This window comes from Grammomys surdaster, unplaced genomic scaffold (assembly GCF_004785775.1).
Source record: "Grammomys surdaster isolate TR1022 unplaced genomic scaffold, NIH_TR_1.0 126313, whole genome shotgun sequence".
NCBI classification, from domain to species: Eukaryota; Metazoa; Chordata; class Mammalia; order Rodentia; family Muridae; genus Grammomys; species Grammomys surdaster.
In genome coordinates, this window is record NW_021621113.1 from 10,776,460 (window position 1) to 10,799,524 (window position 23,065).

Below are 23,065 nucleotides of genomic sequence, written 5' to 3' on the forward strand. Positions count from 1 at the left end.
TCTACCTCTCCTCTCCCTAGCCCCTCCCATATCTACCTCTCCTCTCCGTAGCCCCTCCCATATCTACCTTTCACTTACACCAATCTCATGCCATTTTTTTTTAAAAAAATAACCCACCAAGTCCAGTTTGTGCTGCCCATGGACTCATAGGTGTGGACTGTCCACTGGAGCATGGCTGACCTACTAAGGATCAAAGCCTTAAAGAAAGGACTCCCTCTTCCCTATGTCAGTTGTCAGTCCTCCCTGCTAGGGATGGGGCTTGGAGCCCCTCCCTCCATGCCGGAGTGTAGACTGTCTTGATCTTGTGCAGGCAGCCCCAGCTACAGTGAGGCCATGAGTCCAGTGTTCTAACGTGTCCCAGAAGACACTGTTTCAGCTCCTGCACGAGCTCGAGCCAGAAACGAGATAGATGTCTATATGACCCCCTCAGCCTTGGTAATTTTGAGTCAGGGTCTTAATATAGCACAGGCAGGCCTCAATCTCGTGATCCTCCTGTCTCTGCCTTCTCAGTGCCAGGGCTGAAGATGTGTGTTTCCCAAGCCTCTTTGAGTTGGTTGGTACTCAGTAGGGTTCCTTGGCTTCAAGTGTGGAAAATAGAGCTCCTCGGTGTCCTCAGGGGGACTGAGTCACAGCAGAATGGCCCAGTTGACTAAAACAGTCATCTCCATGGAAACATGTTAAGTAAGGAATCACCAAAGCAATTGAGGCTGGAAATTTGAAAACCCTAGTGTTCACCTACGGCTCCTTACCCTACTTCCGGAGGAGAACATCTGCTCACCCTGTAGGAACAGGTTGTGTAGAGACCATGGTGGTTTTTCACCATTGATATTTCTGTCAGAGGGTTCCAGTGACACGTAGTTCTCACAAATTATGTGAGCAGTGACATTTGTAAACGTATCCATTTCCCCAGGTCTTGGCCAGAGGATCCCGCCATCAGGTGGCTCTAATGATAGTCCTGTTAAGATCTCACGAGTGTACCTCTCAACTTCTAGACACCCAAGAGGCAGAGGATCTGCCAGGAGAAGGGCAGGGAGGGCAAACCAGGGGGGCAAGGATGCTTGATACAGTGCAGGCCATTTCCAGACGACAAAGCAGGCAGCTCTGGGAGGTGAGAGGTTTCCTCCATGTTAGATAGTCTGTGAAGTGGCTCTGGGTCCATGAGCTGATTCCTGCTGGAGATTCCCTCACATCCGCTCACTCCCAGCTCACATCTCTTGCTCCTGGGCAGCAGGGGTGTACTGTGGCACACCAGCTGGCTGTCCACACATTTCTAGCCCCAGTACAGTCAGCCTTGGTGGGAAGACTCACCATCAATGGCTCAAATCAGCCCCTTGCTGAGAACTGGCTAGGGGCTTTAACCCACTCACTGGTGTCTTTGAGAGCTGGACACTCCCGTAGCTTTATACCTGGCCTCATCCCCGCTGTCTCCTGCAGTAGCTGAGATGCTCTTTGACACTAAGGATGTAGCCCACGTGCTTAGCATGTGGGAGGCTGAGTTCAGTCCCTAACAATACCTCCAACAAGCAAATACACCCAGAGGTGACTGAAGCTACTTTGTAGACCTGCACACAGGGCACAGGCTCCAGCTGACATGGGACCTTGGGAAAATCACTATTCCTTGGGTAGCATTGCCTGTTAAGCAAAGAGTCTTAGGGCCGACCTCTGTTCTTCCCCAAAACAAGCTGTGTGCTGCTCTGCTCTGATGTTACAGGGGACGTCATGGTGTCACCTGACTCTTTCCACAGGAAGGGCTTTTACAGCTCAGGTGTTGCTCACTTTCTTTATCTGCTTGACATTTCTTACTTCTTCAAGGGAAATGATAACAGAGTTTGACATTCCACAGGGCCAGGGCCACTAGAGACAGAAGTTGAACAGCTATCGGAATGGCTACCATTGATGGCTCAGTTGCTAGGAGTCAGGGGCCCATGATGCACTGGTGTGGACGGGTATCTTTGCTGAAACAGTCTCCGTAGCCCTGAAAGACCTAGAGTTCTGAAAAGTAGCATTCTAAAAATAACAGGGTACATAGATGACACGGGGCTGGAGCTGACCATTCCAGTGTTATATAACCGTGCTTGGGGACACTGTGCTAAGTGAAGTCGGCTAGTTACAAAAGGGCGAGCCTTGGGGACTGGGAGGTGGGGAGCAGAAGCTCAGTGACAGAGCGTTGGCCTCGTGTGTAAAAGCCCCGAGTTCAATCCCAAGCATCTGGGAAGAAAATGACAAGAACCCAGACTGTCCTTACATCCTGTTATCTGAGGTTTCTGGGGCAGCGAGAGAGAAGAGTGGATGGTTTCCTCCTCCTGGGGACTTGGGAAGTAGGGAGTAGAATTCTTCAGCCTGGCCAAATGCTGGGAAGCTGAGCCTGGATGGGGGAGGGGTGGCAGGGCAAAATAGTGAACGTCTAAACCCACACAACTGGACTTAGTCATATTTAAGGTGACTCAAGTGTGATGGTACAGTCCCACCAGGAGAACACAGAGGCAGGAGGATCACTTCAAGTTCAAGGCCAACCTGATCTACATACTGATATTTTGTTGGGAAAAAAAATTAGGATGATGATCCAGAGCTGGTGGCATAGTTCAGCAGGTGACGGCACCTGCAGCAGGCTGATGTCCTTAAATGTAAGGTTGGAAATGGGGACAGTGCTACACTAAGTCTTTCCCAGGCCTGCTGCTTGGTACCAGTCTGGGGACAGATGGTGCTACAGTAGAGCAGAGGAAATCCAGACGGGTCACTTCCATCTGTCCTGGGGCCTGTCTCTACAACTCTGCCACACCCCTTGAGAAAAAAAATTAAAAAATAAAATAAAATGGGGACAGCGGATGTGGTGGTACATGCTTCCAATCTGAGAGCTTCAGATGAGGTTCTTGCTATTCTTTTTAAGTGTGTCTCCAAGGAAATTGGAAACCATCATCTGCCAAGCCCGTGTGTGTGCACGCATGTAATTCCAGGTGGTCCTGTCCAAAGAAAAGGCACAGTTATCCCCATTGTTTTTATTACTTATTTATTTTGCGACAGGGTCTCACTGTGTAGCCCTGGCTGGCCTAGAACTTGATATGTAGACCAGGCTGGCCTCAGACTCGCACACATCTGTCTGCCTCTGTCTCCTGAGTGGTGACTTCAGCTGCACCAACTTTAAATTGAGGTTTTTTTCTTTTTTTAAGTTTTTAGTCATGTGTTTGTGTGTTTCAGGGATATGTACATGTGTGTGCAGATGTCCACAGAGGCCACAAGAAGGTGTTGGATCTCCTGGAACTGGAGTTATGGGTGGTCGTGGACTTCCTGATGTGGGTGCTAGGAACCTAACTCAGGTCCTCTGCAGGAGCTACAAGTCACTTCTCTAACTCTTTAGATGAGGTCTTGTCACCTGGCTCCTTAAACTGCTACGGACAGAAACTCTGGCCAGCCAGCCCTGGTTCTCTCTGTCTTGCGCTCTGGCGAGACAACATCATACCTGCTGTTAGTCAGAAAGCGATTCGGAGGAATGGCCTGGAGATCTGGGCGGAGGTGGAAGTGACCTGGCCACCCTCACACTGCCCTCTTCCCTTGCAGACATTGGCACCCGCCATCAACTGGTTACCTTTTCTGAACACCATCTTTTACCCAGTGGAGATCAATGAGTCTGAGCCCATCGTGGTCTACGACAAGGAATACTTGAAACAAGTCTCCACCCTCATCAACAACACCGACAAATGGTAACGGGGAGACACGGGTGCTGAGGGAACAAGGTGGTCTGGGATGGCTCCCTCGACGGCAGCCCCTCCCTCAGGCAGGATGGGGACAAGTGACATTCAGACTCAGAGAAAGGGTCCCAGATGGACTTCTGTGTGAGGCTCCTGGTTCTGACTACAGGTTCGAATCCCAGCTCCTCCTCCCTTGGCCTTGTAGCCTCAGGACAAGTGCATCCCCCCCAGGGTCCCTCTCCCACCCATGCAGTGAGGCTGTGAGAGGTAGAAGAGTTAAGAGAAGGCAGTCCTGACAAAGTCCTGAGACCCAGTAAATACTGGGTACTGGTTTCAGTTAATACCCAGGGACACTTTTTAGATTTTAAAGGCGGAAATGTTGGAAGGTGTAAGAAAAAAAAAGAGCTCCTAGGAGCTGGAGAGATGGCTCAGTGGTTAAGAGCATTGACTGCTCTTCCAGAGGTCCTGAGTTCAATTCCTACCAACCACATGGTAGCTCACAACCATCTGTAATGGGATCCGATGCCCTCTTCTGGCATGCAGGTGTATAGGCAGACAGAGTACTTAGTAAATCTTTTCTAAAAGGGCGCTCCTAGGTCGTGTGTATTTGTGCTTATTTTAGATTTCCCCATCTATGGCATTCCCCTGTCAACAGAACCGGATGTTTTTCCCATGGCCTCTTTCATCTTCCCTCACAACATCCCGACTCTCTGCAGACATTTTCCTAGCTTCGTAGTATTCCTTCGAGTATACATGTGTTCATTTGCCTTTCCCTTGGCAAGTGTTTAGATTAAATGGACATCTTTGTGCTAAGGTGAGGTCTTTGCAAGCACAGCAGTGGCCACAGAGAGGTTTCCTGTGCCCTAGAGACGGGACAGAAGGAGCTGCCAATCATAGAACCTTGAGCCTAGCTGGCCTCCTCCTTCTGGCTGGGATAGAGTAACCAAGCAATGACATTTATTGAGTACCAATGGCATACAAGTGATTGCATTAGATACCAAAGGTTTTCTGCAGTGGAAGAGCTGGGCTTGACCCTCAAGAGCTTATGGTCCCTCTGCTTAGCAGTATGGGCAGACTGGAGGAGAACCTAGGTCAGAAATGAGTTTGAATGCTACCCAGGCGTCTCTGAACTTTCCCTGGTTCTGTCACCACAGCCTGCTCAATAACTACATGATGTGGAACCTGGTACGGAAAACCAGCTCCTTCCTGGATCAGCGCTTTCAGGATGCCGACGAGAAGTTCATGGAGGTTATGTACGGGACGAAGAAGGTGAGTGTGCTACCGTGCGCACCACGCATAGGCAGGGCGTGAGGGGATTGTGGTTCTGCGGCAGCCTGTGGCTGTGGGTCTCCTAAGGGAGGAGATTTAACAGAGCCACTGGGGTTGGGACAGCTGCTGTCCATGGGGGCCCAGAAGGGGACCTGAGCCACAGGAAGTGGGTAGGAAGCAAGAACACTGAGTCAAACTGCAAAGAGGTATCTTAGGAATGAAACTGATTGAGAGCAAATGTGGTTTATAGACCCTTCACTCTATCGATGGCTGCTTCCCTTGTGTGACGTGATCCTCACATGGGAATCACATTTTTCTTTTGATTTACTATTATTCTGTGTGTGTGTGAGATGTGTGTGTGGATACATACAATGGTGCATGTGTGCGGTCATAGAACAACTTTTGGGGTCAGTTCTTCTACCGTGGGTTCCGAGAATTGAACTCAGTTCGTCAGGCTTGTGCAGTAAGCCCTTTTGCCACTGAGCCATCTCACCTGCCCTCTTTGTCTTTTCCATGAGACAGGGTCTCATGTAGCCCAGGCTGGCCTCTGTTCCTTGCTGTGTCAACTGACATATCACATATGAAAACCCTGTATTTTGGCTGGGTAGTGATAGTACTTGCCTTTAATCCCAGTACTTGGGTGGCAGAAACAGTATGTTTCTGGCTAGTCTCGTCTACAGAGAGAGAGTTCCAGGATAGCCAATGATATCCAATGGTGAAACCCTATCGCAAAAAGAGGAAGAAGAGGAAGAGAAGGAAGAAGAGGAGGAGAAGGAAGACCTTGTATTTTGATTATTATCCGCTTGTTGCTGTAGGGAACCCCACATTTGATTACTCATCTGCCTGTGATGGGCGTTGGTGCTGTGATCGGTCTGGGGCTGTAACTGCCAGCTCTCCAGGGTGAAGAGAACCCTACAACAGTCGTTTACATAAGCAGGGTGCCCATGTGTGATCACACGGTCCTCCAGGGCTGCCATGCAGAGGCGAGTGGGACCAAGCCTTCCCAGGGCTTCAGCCAGATCTCTGCTGTAGTCAGCTACCTTGTCTGCAGTGTCTGCTGGTCAGACATCCTGTGGATGTGAGGCCTTAGGAGAAGAAAGAGAACCTTTTGCTGCACTGGAGCTGGAACACACTAGAGGGACTGGGCTGACCTTGAACACACAGATCTATCTGCCTCTGTCTCCTGAGTGCTGGGATTAAAGGCATGCGCCATCATACCTAGCCCTGCACCTAGCGTTATGTGATGCTAGAACATAAACCCAGGGCCCCTTGCATACACACTCCCTAACTGAGCTACATCCCCACGCCTTTTGGGACCAGGCTGAAGAAAGAAAGGGGGATCTTACTCTGTAGCCCAGGCTAGTCTCAAACCTCAGGTCACCAACTCAAGGCTACCATGTCTATCTTTTTTTTTTTTCTTTAGTACTGGTGACAGAATCTATAGCCTCTGACCTGCTAGTGCACTCTGTCACTGAGCTATATCCCTAGTCCTGAGTCTTCTTGGCTCAGTACCTAAAGTAGCCTCCACTGAGTCTGAAGGTCCAGAAGAAAGCACAGGCCCCTGGTGGCACCATTCAGGGTGGAAAGGGCCTGGGAGGAGGGCTCTGCCCACGGACAGCCATGTGTGTGTCCCACTGACAGCCATGTGTGTGTTTTCCAGACCTGTCTTCCCCGCTGGAAGTTTTGCGTGAGTGACACAGAAAACAACCTGGGCTTTGCCCTGGGCCCCATGTTCGTGAAAGCAACCTTTGCGGAAGATAGCAAGAACATAGTAAGTGCCTCCCATGTATAGGGTGCTGGGGATTGAACCCAGGGCCCCACATATACTAAACAAGCACTCTACCTACCAACTGAGCCCCGGGCCCAGCCCTTGCTGTGGTCGCTAATAGTGCTGACTGCACAGAGATTATGTCAGGCTGCCGTTAACACAGATTCCAGTTGGAGTCAAAGGCTCTCTGCCTTCAGTCCATCACCGCTGCTGCTGTGTCTCTTCTCCAGAATCTTCAGCCTGTCTCTGACCTCCAGGTCTGGCCATGACATCATTTCCTTCCAGAGCTACTGTTCATCTCCTGAGTGATCACAACCTTTTGGAAACTGTCCCTAAGAGATAGATTTTCTAGATTTCAAAGCTCACTCCATTCAAAATGATTTCTTTGCTCTGGTCAGTCTGGGGAAGGCTATGGATTCTAGCCTTCTCTGAGGTCATCACAGTCCACTGGTCCATCTTAGAGGTTCTGAAAAGTCCTGCAGCACAGACTTGTCAACTTCCTGAAAGTCTGCCCCATCTTACGTAACCCCGGTCCTGTTAGTGGGAGGCCAGCCTTGGCTTGCAGGGTTCTGTAAGGAGAGGACGGGTAGGAAACATGGATCCTCCCTTACCCGGCACCGGCTGGCAGTGTCCTCAGGCACAGGGCTCCTGGTGATGCCAGGCCCAGCCCTTACCGGTGTGGCATCTGTCCCCTCAGGCCAGTGAGATCATCTTGGAGATCAAGAAGGCATTTGAGGAGAGTCTGAGCACCCTGAAATGGATGGATGAAGAGACTCGGAGGTCGGCCAAGGAGAAGGTGAGGCTACCTTGCTGTTCAGAGGGCACTAGGCTGCCAGTCTAGAAGCAAAGCTGTGTCTGGGGGAGGGAAGTCGGTAGGAGAGACTCTGTCCAGTGAGGATGTGTGTGGATGCCTTGGTGCCCTGTGACTCTGGTGGCACGTGGGGCATCCTGAAGCCCCTAGTGGCGTGATGTCAAGGGACATACCATAGCAGAAGGGGGAAGGGCAAAGGACATGCACACTCTAGAAGGGGCTAGACCAACCCTTTCCATAAGAGCTGGCCCCTGTGATAAGGAACCCCTGGTCCTCTCTTTTTCTTTTTCTTCTTTTTTTTTTTTTTTTTTTTTGGTTTTTCGAGACAGGGTTTCTCTGTGTAGCCCTGGCTGTCCTGGAACTCACTCTGTAGACCAGGCTAGCCTCGAACTCTCGAACTCAGAAATCCGCCTGCCTCTGCCTCCCAAGTGCTGGGATTAAAGGCGTGCGCCACCACCGCCCGGCTGGTCCTCTCTTTTTCCTCCAACCGTGGCTATCGTTCATGAGGACCAAGGAAGGCTGTGTGACCCAGTCACCTCTCCTCACTGTTCTGCTCAAAATTCAGTTACAATGCATAAACATTGGGAGACACATCCAAACCATGATACTCTCTTGGGGGAAATGACATTTCATCAGAATTTACCAGGCTCATTCCAAGAAAAAAAAATGTAGAATCCTTAAGAAGGAGGGAGGGCAGCCCTGGATCTCCTTGGCACGGACCCTGAGCTGGACCCTACAGAGCTGGGGCAGGCTTGGCCAGCATCATCTGATACTGTCTTCCTCCAATCCCTCCTGTCCAGGCGGATGCCATCTACAACATGATAGGCTACCCCAACTTCATCATGGACCCCAAGGAGCTGGACAAAGTGTTCAATGATGTAAGTGGCTTCCACTTGCCCCTCAAGCTCCCTGATGCCCACGTGAGGAAAGGCCAGGGTGGTGGCTGTCAGCCTGTACCCGCGTGATGTGGGGTAGGGTTTAGGGATATTAAGGAAGGTGTCCCCTGTTTCTTTGTGTTCCTGGGTCAGTGGATTCCTGTCTCTCCAGAGCCACCACCAGCACCCATTGCTCCTCGGTTATTACTGGAACACAAGCTCTGTGCCTCACTAGGAGTGCTCAGCTCCAGGGAGGGAGTGGGGAGTGGCCAGGGCAGGGGGCCTCAGTGGTACAGCATGTGCTTAGAGTGTGTGAGGCCGTAGGTTCCATCCCCAACATCATGGGGAAAAAAAAAAAAGACATGGGGAATAGCCAGACATGGCAATATGTGTCTCTAATCCTAGCACTCCAGAAGCTGGAGGAGGAGGAACAGAGTTCAAGGCCATCTTTGGCTACTTGGCAAGTTCAAGGTCAACCTGGACTATAAAATGGATCCTACCTCAGACAGACAGGTAGACAGACAGACAGACAGGCAGGCAGACAGGCAGGCAGGCAGAACAAAAGACTAAGGGAGGTACTGGAGAGCTGGCTCAGTGGTCCAGAGCACGTACTGCTTTTATGGAGAACCGGAGCTGGGTTCTCAGCACCTGCATTGGGCAGTTCTTGACCTCCTCTGGCTTCCATGGCCACCCCGTCACACACCAGTGTCCCATGGCACACATGCATGTGTGTGTGTGTACACATACATTTTTAAAATAATGTCTTTGAAGAAATGAAGAAAGTCGATCTTCAAAGACACCGTGAGAATTATCGACCACAAAGCCTCCGAGTGAGCAAAGTGAGCCCCTTACCCGCTGCTGCTCCCAGACATCCTCCTGCCCCCATGCTCCTCTCTTCCTTCCTCAGTGGAATGCCTGGACCTTTGACTTTGACCTTGAAGTGCTAATGGGAAAGAGGAAGCCTGCTTCCCAAGCACCAGGCATCGAGGGGTTAATCATGGGAGCCTCTGAGCTTGGAACTGTCAGCAAATCAGCTGCCTTGAGTAACTGCAGTTCTGAGCCACGTGATTAGGTCTTCCAGGTCCTCACGATAGAAGATTGCCATTTGGGGCCCTTTTGACGTTACAGTAGCCTCACCTCCGGGTTATATTTAAAACCTGAATCTATTAAAATTACCTCTGAGCCTGACAGACTCCGTCTGCAGCTCTAATTCCTTGAGAATCCTTTAAAGTGTTCCTAAGTGTCAGGACGTAAGCTCCAAGGACTCCTGGCGGCCCCCGGGTGCTACCCCAAGACCTGACTTTTCCCCGGGAGCCAGTGTCTGATGGCTGTTCCATAGCTAGAAATGCGTCCAAGCAAGGGCTCCGAATTTGTCAGGGACAAAGAAATCAGACTGAGTGTTGAAGGGTGTCTGAGGGTGGAGCTGGGTGTTGCGGGGTATACGAGGCTGCATACCCCAACATTTCTGAGATAAGAGTCCAGCTCCAGGCCCACAGGGAGCTATTTAATTAAATAAACTTTTATTTTATTGCTGGCTCAGGGACAGGATCTTACATAATCCAGGCTAGCTTTGAACTCTGTAACCAAGGCTGGCCTTGAACTTGTAATCTTCCTGCTGGTACCTCCCGAGTGCTCAGATTATAGGCAGCAGTACTATGCTTAGTGCTGGGATTGAACCCAGGGCTTTGTTCATGCTAAGCAAGTACTCTTCCAGCTGAGCTACACCCCCAGCCCAACTTAATTAAAATTTAAAAGCCATATAAACATGTTGAAAGTGCAGGTAGTGCTTACAATATTGGCTAGAGGGCTGGAGAGACAGCTTAACACTTACGAACACTGACTGCTCTTCCAGAGGTCCAGAGTTCAATTCCCAGCAACCACACAGTGGCTCACGACCATCTGTAATGGGGTCTGGTGCTTTCTTCTGGTGTGTTTGAAGACAGCTACAATATGCTCACATAAATAGATAAATCTTTTCCAAAAAACTGACCATATTGGCTAGGACAGGTATAGGATATGTTTGTCAGTGCTGGGCATATTCTTGCTGAAGTCCCAGGTACTACATCAGGGCATTTCCTAGGACCATGACCCTGGCAGGCACTTGTGGGTAACAGTTCTAGAATGTCTTTGAAAGGGAGAGTCAAGGTAAAGGGAGAACCTGATTCCTCCATTCTGGTCTCTGGTCTTGTGGGGCCTCAGTTCTCGTGGTTCTAGAAGGTTCCCAGCTTGACCATGCTCTTACAGAGACCCTGCTTTATTTCCTCAGTACACAGCAGTTCCCGATCTCTACTTTGAGAACGCCATGCGCTTTTTCAACTTCTCATGGAGGGTCACAGCCGACCAGCTCAGGAAAGCCCCCAACAGAGACCAGTGAGTTCCCAAGGTGTGGGCTCCTTGTACACCGGGAGACCCGGAGTAACTGGGGGATGAGGGCTGGGACCTTGGCTTCATCGATTGCTTGTCTTGAGCCAGATACAGCTGTCATAAGTGCCCTCTGAGGGGTGGAGTTGGGTCTCTGGCTTGTAAGACCCAAGGCCAGTGAGGTTCCTGGCTGGAAGTGGGTGGGTCAGCATCACCCACACCTGGCCTGCTGGCAGAGTGGTCAGTACCCCAGAGCTGAACAGAGCTGGCTTCCTGTCCCAGCACTGCTGACTCAGCAGCCTTCAGAGCTTGCTTCTCCTTCTTGATCGTGGAAAGGGAAAAGCTTGGTCTTGGATCATTGGGCAGACCCCCATGTGATCCTCAATTCCTCATGACACAAGTGGTGGATTTTCCATAGGGGTTTGAAGAAGGTTCTGGATGGGTCCCAGCAGCTGTAACTGCTGAACCACACTGTACCACAACAGCAGCACCTGAGGGCCTTTTTCATAGACACAATCTTTTGGGCCATGGTGTGGCCCAGTAATAGAGTATTTGCCCTTTACCTGTGTGGATCTAGGCTTGAACCCCAACTGTGCAAACAAACCCAGCACTCTTAAATCAGAATAACCCTGAGTGAGACCAAGTGTCTGTCTTTCACTGTTTTTGAGTTTGGAGTTTTAGCATATTGTCCACAATTGCCTTGAACTCCTGAGCTCCACTGGTCCTCCTGCCTCAGCGTCCCCAGTGCCTCACAATGGGCTGGCCACATGCTGCTGCACACAGCTTTGGGTGTGTTAGTATTTTATTTAGAAAAAAAAAAAAAGTGTTTGCTAAAGAAATGTGGGGACTCCCGGGCTGTGGTGGCGCACGCCTTTAATCCCAGCACTTGAGAGGCAGAGGCAGGCGGATTTCTGAGTTCGAGGCCAGCCTGGTCTACAGAGTGAGTTCCAGGACAGCCAGGGCTACACAGAGAAACCCTGTCTCAAAAAACCAAAAGAAAAGAAAAGAAAACTTGCTTGGCGTGAATGAAGCCCTGGGTTCTATCCACTGGTCACAAAACAAAAACAGCACAAAACAAAGTCTCCTTAGAAAAAGTCAGACACCCGCTCAACTCAGTGTTGTTCCTCAGGTTAACTTTTTGACTCCAAAAACATTTTTTGCAGAATTCTTAACCTGGGTAATGAGAACTCCCCTTTGCCTCTGGCGCCCCCTTGTGGACAGGAGGTTCAGGCACCTGTTTCTCTTGAAGCACCCTGTCTTCAATGGGACTTCCTCATGCACAAGATGGGCTTTTAAAGCCTCAGAATATAGCACAGGCAGAACTGCCAATTCATCTGAATTTTTAAATTTAACTTTTTTAGTCTTTCAGCTAAATGCTGTTAGGCACCCATGAATGCATTGGTGGTTATTTGGCTATAGATGTAATTCAGTAAATCTGTCACGCCTTCATGACAGCCAGCAAAATCTTACCTCTGTGGTGCTCACAGGGAGGAAACAGAGCCACTGGGCACATGTGGCAAATCTCGTTTCTATTTTTCACTGGCTCTCCCTTTCTGTACCAGGAAAACATTGAAATGCCAGCTATTTGATTCACATTGTATGATTAGTCACAATTGTTTTGGTCTTGGGACCCTTCCATAAGTTTAAAACATTAGCACCCATCCTTAGATCTGCGGTTGCAGATCGCGTCATGGGGTGCTTGCCTGGTGTGCTTGGTCCTTGGCACCTCAGGAAAACCAGGATGACGTGCACCCCTGCGGCTTCAGAATTTTGGGGATGGAGGAAGTTGGAAACCGAGAAGATAGAGGTCACCTCATTCAACTTGGTGAATTCTAGGCCAGCCCTGAAGATGTCAAATATAGACACCAAAACAAAAGCAGCCAGACGCTCCCAAAAATGTTCTCAAAACATGCATTCTATTGGCTTTACAAAAAGTTTATAAAATGAGTGTTTTTTCAAAAATATTTTTATGTGCTGGGTGTGGAAGTGCAGGCCTTTAATCCAAACACTTGGGGTGAGGGGAGCAGAGGCTGGAGGATCTCAGTGAGTTCCAGGCCAGCTTGGGCCACATAGAGAGTTAAGGGGCAGCTAGGGCTACAAAGTGAGACCCCATCTCTCTCTCCCTTCCTCTCTAGTGAGGGTAGGAGAGATTAGGTGGCTCGGCAGTTAAGAGCATAGCCTGATTTTCTAGTGGACTGAAGTATAGTTCTCAGCCCCTCTGGCCTTCACAGACACCTGCACATACTCACAGGCAGACAAATACATGCACACATGAATGAAATGTGGAATTTTAAAATCGTTTTTAATTACATATATGAGTGTTTTGCCTGCTGTGTACCATGTGCATGCCTGGTGCCCACAGAGGTCAGAAAGGGGGTCAGAGCCTCTGGAACTAGAGACACAGATGGTTGTGAACTGCCATGTGCTGATGAGAGTCACACCCAGGTCCTCTGCAAGAGCAACAAGTGCAGCCAGCAATGGTGGCACATGCCTCTAATCCCAGCATTCGGGAGGCAGAGGCAGGCTGCCTCATCTGTGAGTTCGAGGCCAGCCTCACCACAAAGACTACACAAAATCTCACACAAAAAAACAAACAAACAAACAAGCAAATTTACAAAAGAAAGAAAAAAAACAAACAAAAAAGTGCTCTTAACTTCGAGCCATCTCTCTAGCACCTACAGTATAAATCTTTTCTCAGTAGGTAGGTAGATTGTGTGTATGATGAAGAGAGATATTGGTTTACTTTTTTTAAGGCACACTCTGGGGGTGGAGTCGGCCTTTCTCTACCCCGGGCTCCTCAGTTTTCTTTATTTCTGGTCTAACAGGCAGCTGGTTCTCATGTCTGCCTCTGTATCATCCGCTCTAACAATCTGTTTTAGAGTATTTATAGAAAAGCCAGCCTCACCAGACAGACGCTTAGGAAGGGCGAAGGCTTTTTGTTGGTTGTGGTTTTTCTTTTGGATTTTTGGGACAGAAGTCTCTCTACATAGCCTTGACTCTCCTGGAACTTACTATGTAGACCAGGCTGGCTTCAAACAGAGATTCACCCGCCTCAGCCTCTCAAGTGCAGGACTTAAAAGTCTGCTCCATCATACCCAGCAGGAAAGGGGAGACTTTAGTAGTTGTGTATATTCTAATACTTGTACACAGTCCTATTCCTTTTATGATAAAAAAAAAATGTTAGCTGGGTGTTGGTGGCTTATGCCTTTAATCCCAGCACTCTGTGAGCTCCAGGTTAGTCTGGTCTATGTGGGACTTCCAAGACCCAGAGCAGCACAGAGAAGCCCTGGTGTGGGGTGTGGGGGGCAATGAGAGAATGAAAAAAGACAATGGTCGGGCGGTGGTGGCGCACGCCTTTAATCCCAGCACTTGGGAGGCAGAGGCAGGTGGATTTCTGAGTTTGAGAGTTCGAGGCTAGCCTGGTCTACAGAGTGAGTTCCAGGACAGCCAGGGCTACACAGAGAAACCCTGTCTCGAAAAAAACAAACCAAAAAAAAAGGAAAAAAGACAACAATTTTTACTTATTTTATGTCTGTTTTGCCTGCATATATGTATGTATACTACATGCATGCAGTTCTTGTGGTGACCAGAAGAGGGCATCAAATCCCCCTGGGACTGGATTTGTAAGCTTACCATTGTAAGCTACCCTATGGCAGCTGGGAACTGAACCGGGATCCTCTGGAAGAACAGCCAGTGCTCTTAGTCACTGAGCCATCTCGGCCCACCCAAAAATTGTTTTGAAACCTCACATTTTTGTCATGGGTAAGAGATGACATCAGTTGTTTTTCCAGAGATTATGAACTCACGCCACTCAACCGCAAGAAAATGTTCAGCATCTGTGCCCTCATGCCTGTGGTTCGTCAGCCTCTCTCAAAAGGAAACGGGATAAGGACACTGATGTGCTTTGTGGGCGTCGCCCACCGGGTGACACAGAACAAGAGGCTTGTACTGTGGGGGCTGGGCCTAATGGCTCAACGGTTATACTGCCTCTCAGGGACTTTCAGAGAGCGAGGGTGGCGTGTTGGTCTGGGTTTGGGGATTGTTTCTAGAGTGTGGGTTTTTCTGGCTTTGTTCGTTTGTTTGTACACGTGTGCTTATTTGCACGTGTGGGTACCATGCACGTCTGAGCTCATAGAGGGGAGATGTGAGCGTCTTCCTCCGTTAGCTTCCACTCTGTGTTGAGCCATTGTCTCCCCTTGAATCCAGAGTCCCTAGTCTAGCTAGCAAGCGTCACACCACTGAGCCATCTCCCCAGTCACCTGCCCCCCGCCCATTTTGAGATTTTTGGTGGTGGTGGTGGTTTTTTGTGGAGGGTGGGATTTAAAACAGAAGCTCATGTCACCGTGTCAGCTTTGAACCCACTGCACAGCTGAGGATGACTTTGAACCTCTGATCCTCCTGTCTCCACATCTTTGCTTTGTTTTTCAAGACAAGGCTTATCTGTATAGCCCTGGCTGTTGTAGAACTCCCTCTGTAGACCAGGCTGGCCTCGAACTCAGAGAGCCACCTGCTTCTGCCTCCCAAGTGCTGGTGGGACTAAAGGCATGCACAACCACCTTCTGGCTCTGCCTCCACAGCTGCAGCGCTGGCATTTCAGGCAGCTTCTGCGGATCTGGTTTTTGGTAGAGCACCTCCGAGGATGGCCTTGGTAGGCCTTAAGGCATGTTGAGAGGTGCTGATACAAGTATCTTGAGCCTTTCGCTCAAATGTGTGACGTAATGATGGAGAAGACCTTACTTCTTGGTCCTTTTGCTTGAATGCTGAGATTACTGCGTGCACTGTCATCCTGTTTTATACAGTGTTGGGAATTGAACCCAGGGCTTTGTACATCTTAGACAAACACTCTTCCACCCTGACCTATGTCCCTAGCTCCCAGAATCCACGTGTGTTAAATGGTTGAGACAGTCTCCCTGTGAGGTCGCTCTGGCTGTCCTGGAACTGGCTCTGTAGACTGAGTGAGCCTCAAACTCAGAAAGATCCACCTGTCCCTGCCTCTCAAAGTATAGCACGCCCAGCTCAGACTCCAGACAGCGGTCTCTAAGCCATGCCCCGCCCCCCACCAGGTTTGCCAGCGATCTCATGTGTGCTTGCGGCTTGCAGGTGGAGTATGACCCCACCCATGGTGAACGCTTACTACTCGCCCACCAAGAACGAGATTGTGTTTCCAGCTGGAATACTGCAGGCGCCATTTTATACCCGCTCTTCTCCCAAGTAGGTTATGTTTGAACCCAACCGCTCCCCAACCTCAGCAACCCCCCAGTCCAGTCTGACCCAGAACCCATAGCTGGCCACTTAACCAGCCGGTCTCTGGATGCCCCTGCAGAGTGGGACTGGGAGGAGCATGTCACAGAATCAGGGTCCCTCTGGAGCTGGAGAACAGACATTCTGCCTTGCATCTCATTCAGACAGCCTTTGAAAGCCATGGCCCTGGATTTGAATCCCAGGCTGGATATTTACTGTGTGACACTGAGGCAGAGGCTGGCCTGGCCCCACCTTCCGTCCGCTCATGAGTATTAAGACTCAGCTTTGCTGAGTGACTTGGACATGTGCCTGGCCCCTAGAGGACATAGTTGCCCATGGCTAACTCTACCCAGCTTCCTGCTGTCTCCAAGGGCCACATTCCCAGAAGTCCCTGCAGGTTGCTGCCATGTATGTCTTAGGTGCCATTACTGGCTTCACCCTCACTTGTACGTTCCCTCTTCAGCGCCTTGAACTTCGGAGGCATCGGTGTCGTTGTGGGCCATGAGCTGACTCATGCTTTTGATGATCAAGGTACAGGTTGCTTGGGGCCCCCATTCAGACAGAACCGACCTTCTTCCAGCCCGCCCTCCCTTCGCTTCTAAGGAGATTCCTACAGAGGGGTCAGTGTTCAAAGCTTGGCGGGACGACCTCCAGCTGGTCTCACACGTTCACAACTCTCTTTCCTTATCTATACTGTGAAGTGAGGATTCCATATTTCGGTGGGAAGTTCTGGGGTGACTCCGAAGCCCCTGTTCATGGAGAACTCTTGCTTAGAAGTTGTCAGTAGTATTCGGCAGGGAGTGTTCATTTCTCTACCATTCTAGAAACTTCTCTGGTCAGAGAAATGGCAGTCAAGCCTCATCATTAGCTAATGGCCAGACTCCCACTTACTACCTCCTGCCTGGGGGATCCCATAACCCAGAAGGAAAGGCTGGGGCCTACCTGTGGTCCTGGCACTGGCAGCCCTGCCTGGGAATCTATTCCTTGGGGTCAGAGGCCAGTATTAAAAGCCAGCCCTGGTCTTTAGTGTCCCTGAACGTACCATCAGTCGCTCCTGTCCACATACCCCAGAGGAGCGTCAGTAGGTCCCTTGAGTGACCACTCTCCTCCGTCCTCAGGCCGGGAGTACGACAAAGATGGGAACCTCCGGCCCTGGTGGAAGAACTCGTCCGTGGAAGCGTTCAAGCAGCAGACGGAGTGCATGGTGCAGCAATATAGCAACTACAGTGTGAACGGGGAGCCCGTGAACGGTCGGCACACCCTCGGGGAAAACATCGCCGACAACGGGGGACTCAAGGCGGCCTACCGGGTATGTCCGCTCCCCACGGGCACTGTCCTGGGACTACATCTGTTCAAGCAGAGAGGATCAGGACAGAAGCTCCATGCCCCTGGGTTTTACTGGGTAGAGTGGCTGAGTGCGGACTGAGAAGACAGTGAAGTTTTGGAGCTCAGCCCACAGAAGGCTTCCTGGTGGGAACCTGCCTTCCTGAGACACAGGGAAGGATCGGGCCCACTGCACAGCCTGGCCATTCTTTCCAGAAGTAGGGGCCCCGGGTCGGGGAGTGGGGGGAAGGCCTGTAATGGCGACCTTTTTTCATTGCAAGAAAGTACTTGGCAACTTAAAGAACAAAGGATTAGTTCTGGTTTTTTAGTGGGGGAATATAATCTGTCTTGGAGGAAAAGGCGTAGCGGCAGGAGTCTGGGAGCTGATTGGTCCAAAGCAAATAGGGAGTGGGTTGGGCTGTAAAGCGTGGAGGCCCGCCCCCAGTGACCCACTTCCTCCGGTGAGCCTCTACGTCCTAAAAGATTTCATGCCCTTTGCAGACAGCGCCACCATCTGGCAACCAAGTATTCAAACATGAACCTATGGAGAACGGTTCACATTCAGATCACAGCAGGGACACTGAGAGAGTTCTGGGTTTGAGTCCTGGGGCTGGAATAAGTCACCTGAGTTTGTGTGACTGGGAATTGTTTACACCTGACTGGTAGGTCATTGGGAAGGTGAAACCAAGAGACTTGGACCCACTCTTGACCCAGAGAGTCAACTGACACTCGGAGATGTTCAGTTGAGTTAGGTAGAAGAGAAAACTGGTTGGGAAAAGGTGCAGATCTGGCCGAGGGCAGTACAGAGGTTCTTCCTAGCTGTGACTTAAAAGTAGACATGTAGAAAGGTAATGTTGACTGGGGCCGTGCTGCAAGCAGGCTCAGGGTCTTCAGTGGGCTCAAGACTCGGTGTTGGCATCAAATCTCCATTTTGCAGCTACGGGAACTGAGTTCAGAAGTGTGTCATAGTCGGCCTAGCCTCTGCCCATCAGGAGGCACACCTCGAGAACCTTCTGCTCACCTGGGCTGTGTTTGTGGCACTAGAATGAAACTGGGAGCTGGGAGCTGCTCCCACCCAGCCTGTGACACGCATGGAGGCAGAGGTCAGGCAAGAAAAGCCTGGTGACAGAAGGGAGAGCCTGTCTGCTATTGATTCTGTGACAGGCACTAAACGGGGTCAGTGATGGATTAAGGGTCCAAGCCTGGCCTTCTGGAGGGAACGACATTTGAATTATGGTCTACCAGGGTCCTCCATGACCAGTTGACATTACGACATGACGTTATTCCCAATAAACGTCACGCTTGAAAACTGTGGTTAAAAGCACTGGCTGATCAAGCACTGGCTGATCTTCCAGAGGACCCAGGTTCAATTCCCAGTACCCACATGGCAGCTCACAGCTCCACTTCCAGAGGCGCTGACACCCTCAGACAGACAGACAGACAGACAGACAGACAGACATGCAGGCAAAACACCAATGTACATGAAATTATAAAAACAAAACCCTGCACAATTAGGTTTCAAGAGCAGTCTGGTTCAGGTGAGGCTGTGTTGGTAGAGCCCTTGTCAAGCATGCATGAAGCCCTGGGTTTGATCTCCAGCACTTGGTAAAAACCAGGCCTGATGATTTTGTGTCGGGCTACACCCTTAGCATCACAGAGCTTACAGCCGCATGGGCCACAGGTTGGACATGCCTGAATTATAAAAAGTACAGAAAAGCTGGGGTTGTCGTCTCAGTAGAAAGACAACCAAGTGCAGAAGCCATGAGCTGGACCCCATCCTGATACATTCGGGGACAGGAAGAAGTGAGGGTCAGAGTGGAGTGACGGTGCTGAGCAGGCGAGTAGCCCGGATGAGAGCGATACAAACCCCCCTCCCCCCGCAGCTAAGGAGGGAGCTTCAGTTCCGCCATGGAGACAGGGTTCTTACCGAGGCTGGAGAGATGGCTCAGTGGTTAAGGGCACTGGCTGCTCTTCCAGAGGACCTGGTTTGGTTCCCTGCACCCACGGGATGGCTTACAATCATGTGTGCAGACAAAAAACACTCAGACACATAAAGTGAATACATCTAAAGGAAATTTTAATAAGAATTATTTTTAAAAGGCAGGTGGTGGGGGGAGCTGTGGCCTCAGCCTGTGAGCAATATTCAACCCTCCCACCGTTTTCATAGTTTTGAGGAACACAGCCGTGCCTTGTGTTATCTTCGGCTCCATTTTAACTATGTGCGGTTGAGTGTCCTCCACCCACTAAGCTGTGGAAGGTTTATTCTCCCAGCTCTACAGAAGTCAGCCACAGCCACTTGGGAAGGCTCACTGAAGCTCCACTCAGGAAAGGGGTCTTTTCTGGATCAGCTTGAGTCGGAGTAACCAGTCAGACAGCAGTTGGGGGTTTGTCCAGGCAGGAGGTGTGGGGCCAGGGTGATGTGGTCGGATGTGGGAGGATTGATTGGATTGAAGGAATCAAAGACTGTAGAGTTAGTTCTATCTAGCCTTTGGGCTTGAGCAGCTGGAGAGAGGGGAGGGCTGTTGACTATGATGGGGAAGCTCTATGTACACGTGTGTGTGTGTGTGTGTGTCTGTGTCTGTGTCTGTGTGTCTGTGTGGGTGTGTATGTGTGTGTGTATCTGTGTGTGTATCTATGTCTGTGTATGTGTGTCTGTGTGTGTCTGTGTGTATCTGTGTGTGTATCTGTGTCTGTTTATGTCTCTCTGTGTGCGTGTGTATGTGTGTATGTGGAGAGGTGGGAATGGAGCGAGCTGTCATCCCATCTATGCCATGTGGCATTTGAAATGCATCTTGGGTATCTGACTGGGACCATTGAGATACACACATCTGGAATGAGGCTGGAGCAGAAAGCTTACATTTGGCAGCAGGCGTGATCGAGTGTGTCTTTTAGGCCATAGGGTTGGACTCATCCCCTTTTGAATGAGAAACAGAAGGAAGCTGACTCCCAGGCACCCACCTCTTCCTCAGTAACCCCCACCAGTGTCCAATCCTTACCAGTGTCATGTCTAAACGCTGCCGTCCTCTCCTCGCAGGCGTACCAGAACTGGGTAAAGAAGAATGGAGCCGAGCAGACACTGCCCACCCTGGGTCTCACCAGCAACCAGCTCTTCTTCCTGGGATTTGCACAGGTGAGCTCACCGGGAGGAAAGGCGGGTGTGTCCTGTCGTGGGAGTGTTCAAGAACTTCAGAGCCAGAGACAGGTTCCTCTCAGATGACACCTTCCTAAGTCATCAGACTGTCTTTGGAACATTTCCCTGTACTAGTGGTTCTCAACCCGTGGGTCACAACTTCTTGTGGGCAGGAGGGTCCAATGACCCTTCCACAGGGGTCACCTAAGACCATCAGAGAACACAGATATCTACAGTATGAGCCATACAGTAGCAAAGTTACAGTTGTCGAGTAGCAATGAAAATCATTTTATGGTGGGAGTCACCACACCATGAGGTGTTAAGGATCTCATCATTAAGAAGGTTGAGAACCACTGCCCTATACTGAGGTGAGGTCCAAGGAAGGGCTAAACTTGAAACGAAGGAGGCTGGAGACAGAGAGCGCTCAGTGGTTACAGCACGGCTGCGCTCACAGAGGACCTGGTTTGGTTCTTAGCACCCTCATGGTGGCTCACCATCCAAACTCTAGTTTGGGGGGCCAGGCATCATCCTCTGGCCTCCAAGGACACTGCACATGTGTGCTGCACAGTCAGGCAAAACACATCCATGTAAAATAAAAGCAAAAATCTAAAAATAAAATGAAATGAACGGAGAGACCTTGGCGGAGTACATGTGGGCCCAGCTGAGTGCCTACTGCAGGGTGACCCCAGTTTCATTAGCCATCAAGGGTGTGGCAGCACTTGGCTGGAATCTCAGCACTCAGGATAAAGAGGCAGGAGGATCAGAAGTTCAAGCTACATAGAAAATTTGAGGCTAGCCTGGGCTACATAAGAACCTGTCTCAAAAAAAAAAAAAAAAAGAAAGAAAGAAAAGAAAAGAAAACCTTGTGTCCTGTAGATCAGAGAGCAAGGTGATTCAAGATCCCTGCTAGGTCTTGGATTCTAGAAATTTCTTTTGCTTTTGTTTTCCCCCTTGAGACAAAGTCTCACTGTGTAGCCCAGGCTGGCTTCAGATTTCAGATTCACAGAAATCTTTTTTTTTTTTTTTTTTGGTTTTTCAAGACAGGGTTTCTCTGTGTAGCCCTGGCTGTCCTGGAACTCACTCTGTAGACCAGGCTGTCCTCGAACTCAGAAATCCGCCTGCCTCTGCCTCCCAAGTGCTGGGATTAAAGGCATGTGCCACCACCATCCGGGTCGCAGAAATCTTTCTACATTCTGCCTCCCTGTTGCTAGGATTAAAGGCTTGCATTCTAGAAGTTTTTTAAACTTAAGATATAGACCGGGTTATCCTTGAGTATGTATCCAGCCACGTGCCTTCTGTTGGTGCCTGGAATTATCAGGCAGTTAAGCAGGGTATCCTTCCCAGCAAAGGAAAGTTCTGGATCAAATCCTCCAAAGGTGTCTGAGTAACATTTGGTAGACTCATGTGTGCGGATGAGCCAGGTGCAGAAGGGTCAGAGCCTTTGTTCTGGCTGGAGGGGCAAAGGGCAGAAACCCCTGCCAGAGAGTGTGCCGCCTGTGGGCACATCTGTCCCCTGGTGTACTCCACCTGCTCCTCACTCCCTGGGATCTCAGGCTCATTCTGCTACTGTCCTAGGGAGGCCATCATCTTCAGGCCCCCACAGTGACCCCAGCTTCCCTTCATTATCACCCCACCCTCCAGGTCTGGTGCTCTGTCCGCACGCCTGAGAGCTCTCATGAAGGCCTCATCACCGATCCGCACAGCCCCTCCCGCTTCCGGGTCATCGGCTCCCTCTCCAACTCCAAGGAGTTCTCAGAACACTTTCGCTGCCCTCCTGGCTCCCCCATGAACCCTCATCACAAATGCGAAGTCTGGTAAAGGCTGAAGCATGGAGAACAGAGTCGGAAGAAGGGAAGGGGTCTGCAGCCAGCTCCCAGCAGGGCCGTGTTGTCACCCTCCTTCCAGCCACTCGGCCTAGGGCCCCTTCCCCACCCTGGAAAGTATGCAGCCATCCTGTCTAAGCCTACTTTAGAGGCTTGTCACTCGAAGCCAAGATTTGACCCCCTGTGAAGCTCTGGCATCCTGGACACCCATGTGTGATGCTAGTGGGCCTTTGGGTGTGTCAAGCTAGTGACTCGCCAGCCCTGGGCCACACTGACAATGGCAGTGGGACGTGGCCTCTTGCCCACACTCAATGCCAGATATACCACAATACCACTGTGTCAAATGCTTTAAAGATATATTTTTAGGGAGACTATTTTTTAAGCATTATGGAATACACTGGAAATCTTCAGGGAAAATGCATTTAAAACACTTTTTTTTTTAAAGAAAAAATTAGTATATTTATTATGTTCTCTTTTTTTTCTAAACAACCTGTGGACAAAGGAAACCCCACTGATTTACCCCAGGGGACCTCAGGCTGCTGAGAAGGCCGCTAGTTTGAGCACTACTTTAGCCTGTTGTTGGTGTAATGGCCCCCAAGCAGAGTGGGCAGCCAGCTCACTGGTTTGTGGGTGTGGCCTACTCAGCTTACCTGTCCTGCCTCTGGAGTCCAACCGCAACCCCAACAAGGATGGGCTGCTACCCAAGTTGATAGCTGTGGCAGCACAAAACCAGAGTAATGGTCTCCATTACAACTTAGGGCCGCCCGAACACTCTAGA

The 23,065-nt window shown here is 50.3% G+C and overlaps 1 protein-coding gene and 1 non-coding gene across 4 annotated transcripts in view; both read left to right on the forward strand.

Annotated features, from left to right (window-relative positions):
- The window catches only part of Ece1 (endothelin converting enzyme 1), a 103,277-nt gene extending 80,526 nt beyond the window's left edge, over positions 1-22,751 (forward strand). For all 3 annotated transcript variants that reach the window (XM_028759969.1, XM_028759970.1, XM_028759968.1), the window contains exons 9-19: positions 3,556-3,698; positions 4,841-4,955; positions 6,616-6,726; positions 7,421-7,519; positions 8,335-8,412; positions 10,676-10,779; positions 15,871-15,981; positions 16,475-16,542; positions 17,130-17,320; positions 20,369-20,464; positions 22,106-22,751. In XM_028759969.1, coding sequence (XP_028615802.1) covers positions 3,556-3,698; positions 4,841-4,955; positions 6,616-6,726; positions 7,421-7,519; positions 8,335-8,412; positions 10,676-10,779; positions 15,871-15,981; positions 16,475-16,542; positions 17,130-17,320; positions 20,369-20,464; positions 22,106-22,282 — 1,293 coding nt within the window. In that variant the 3' untranslated portion in view covers positions 22,283-22,751. The remainder of the gene's footprint in view (positions 1-3,555; positions 3,699-4,840; positions 4,956-6,615; positions 6,727-7,420; positions 7,520-8,334; positions 8,413-10,675; positions 10,780-15,870; positions 15,982-16,474; positions 16,543-17,129; positions 17,321-20,368; positions 20,465-22,105) is intronic.
- Positions 2,651-2,781, forward strand: LOC114614389. The gene has a single exon (XR_003710310.1). It is a non-coding gene; the product is annotated as a small nucleolar RNA SNORA55 (small nucleolar RNA).
- Positions 22,752-23,065: the final 314 nt, after the last annotated feature.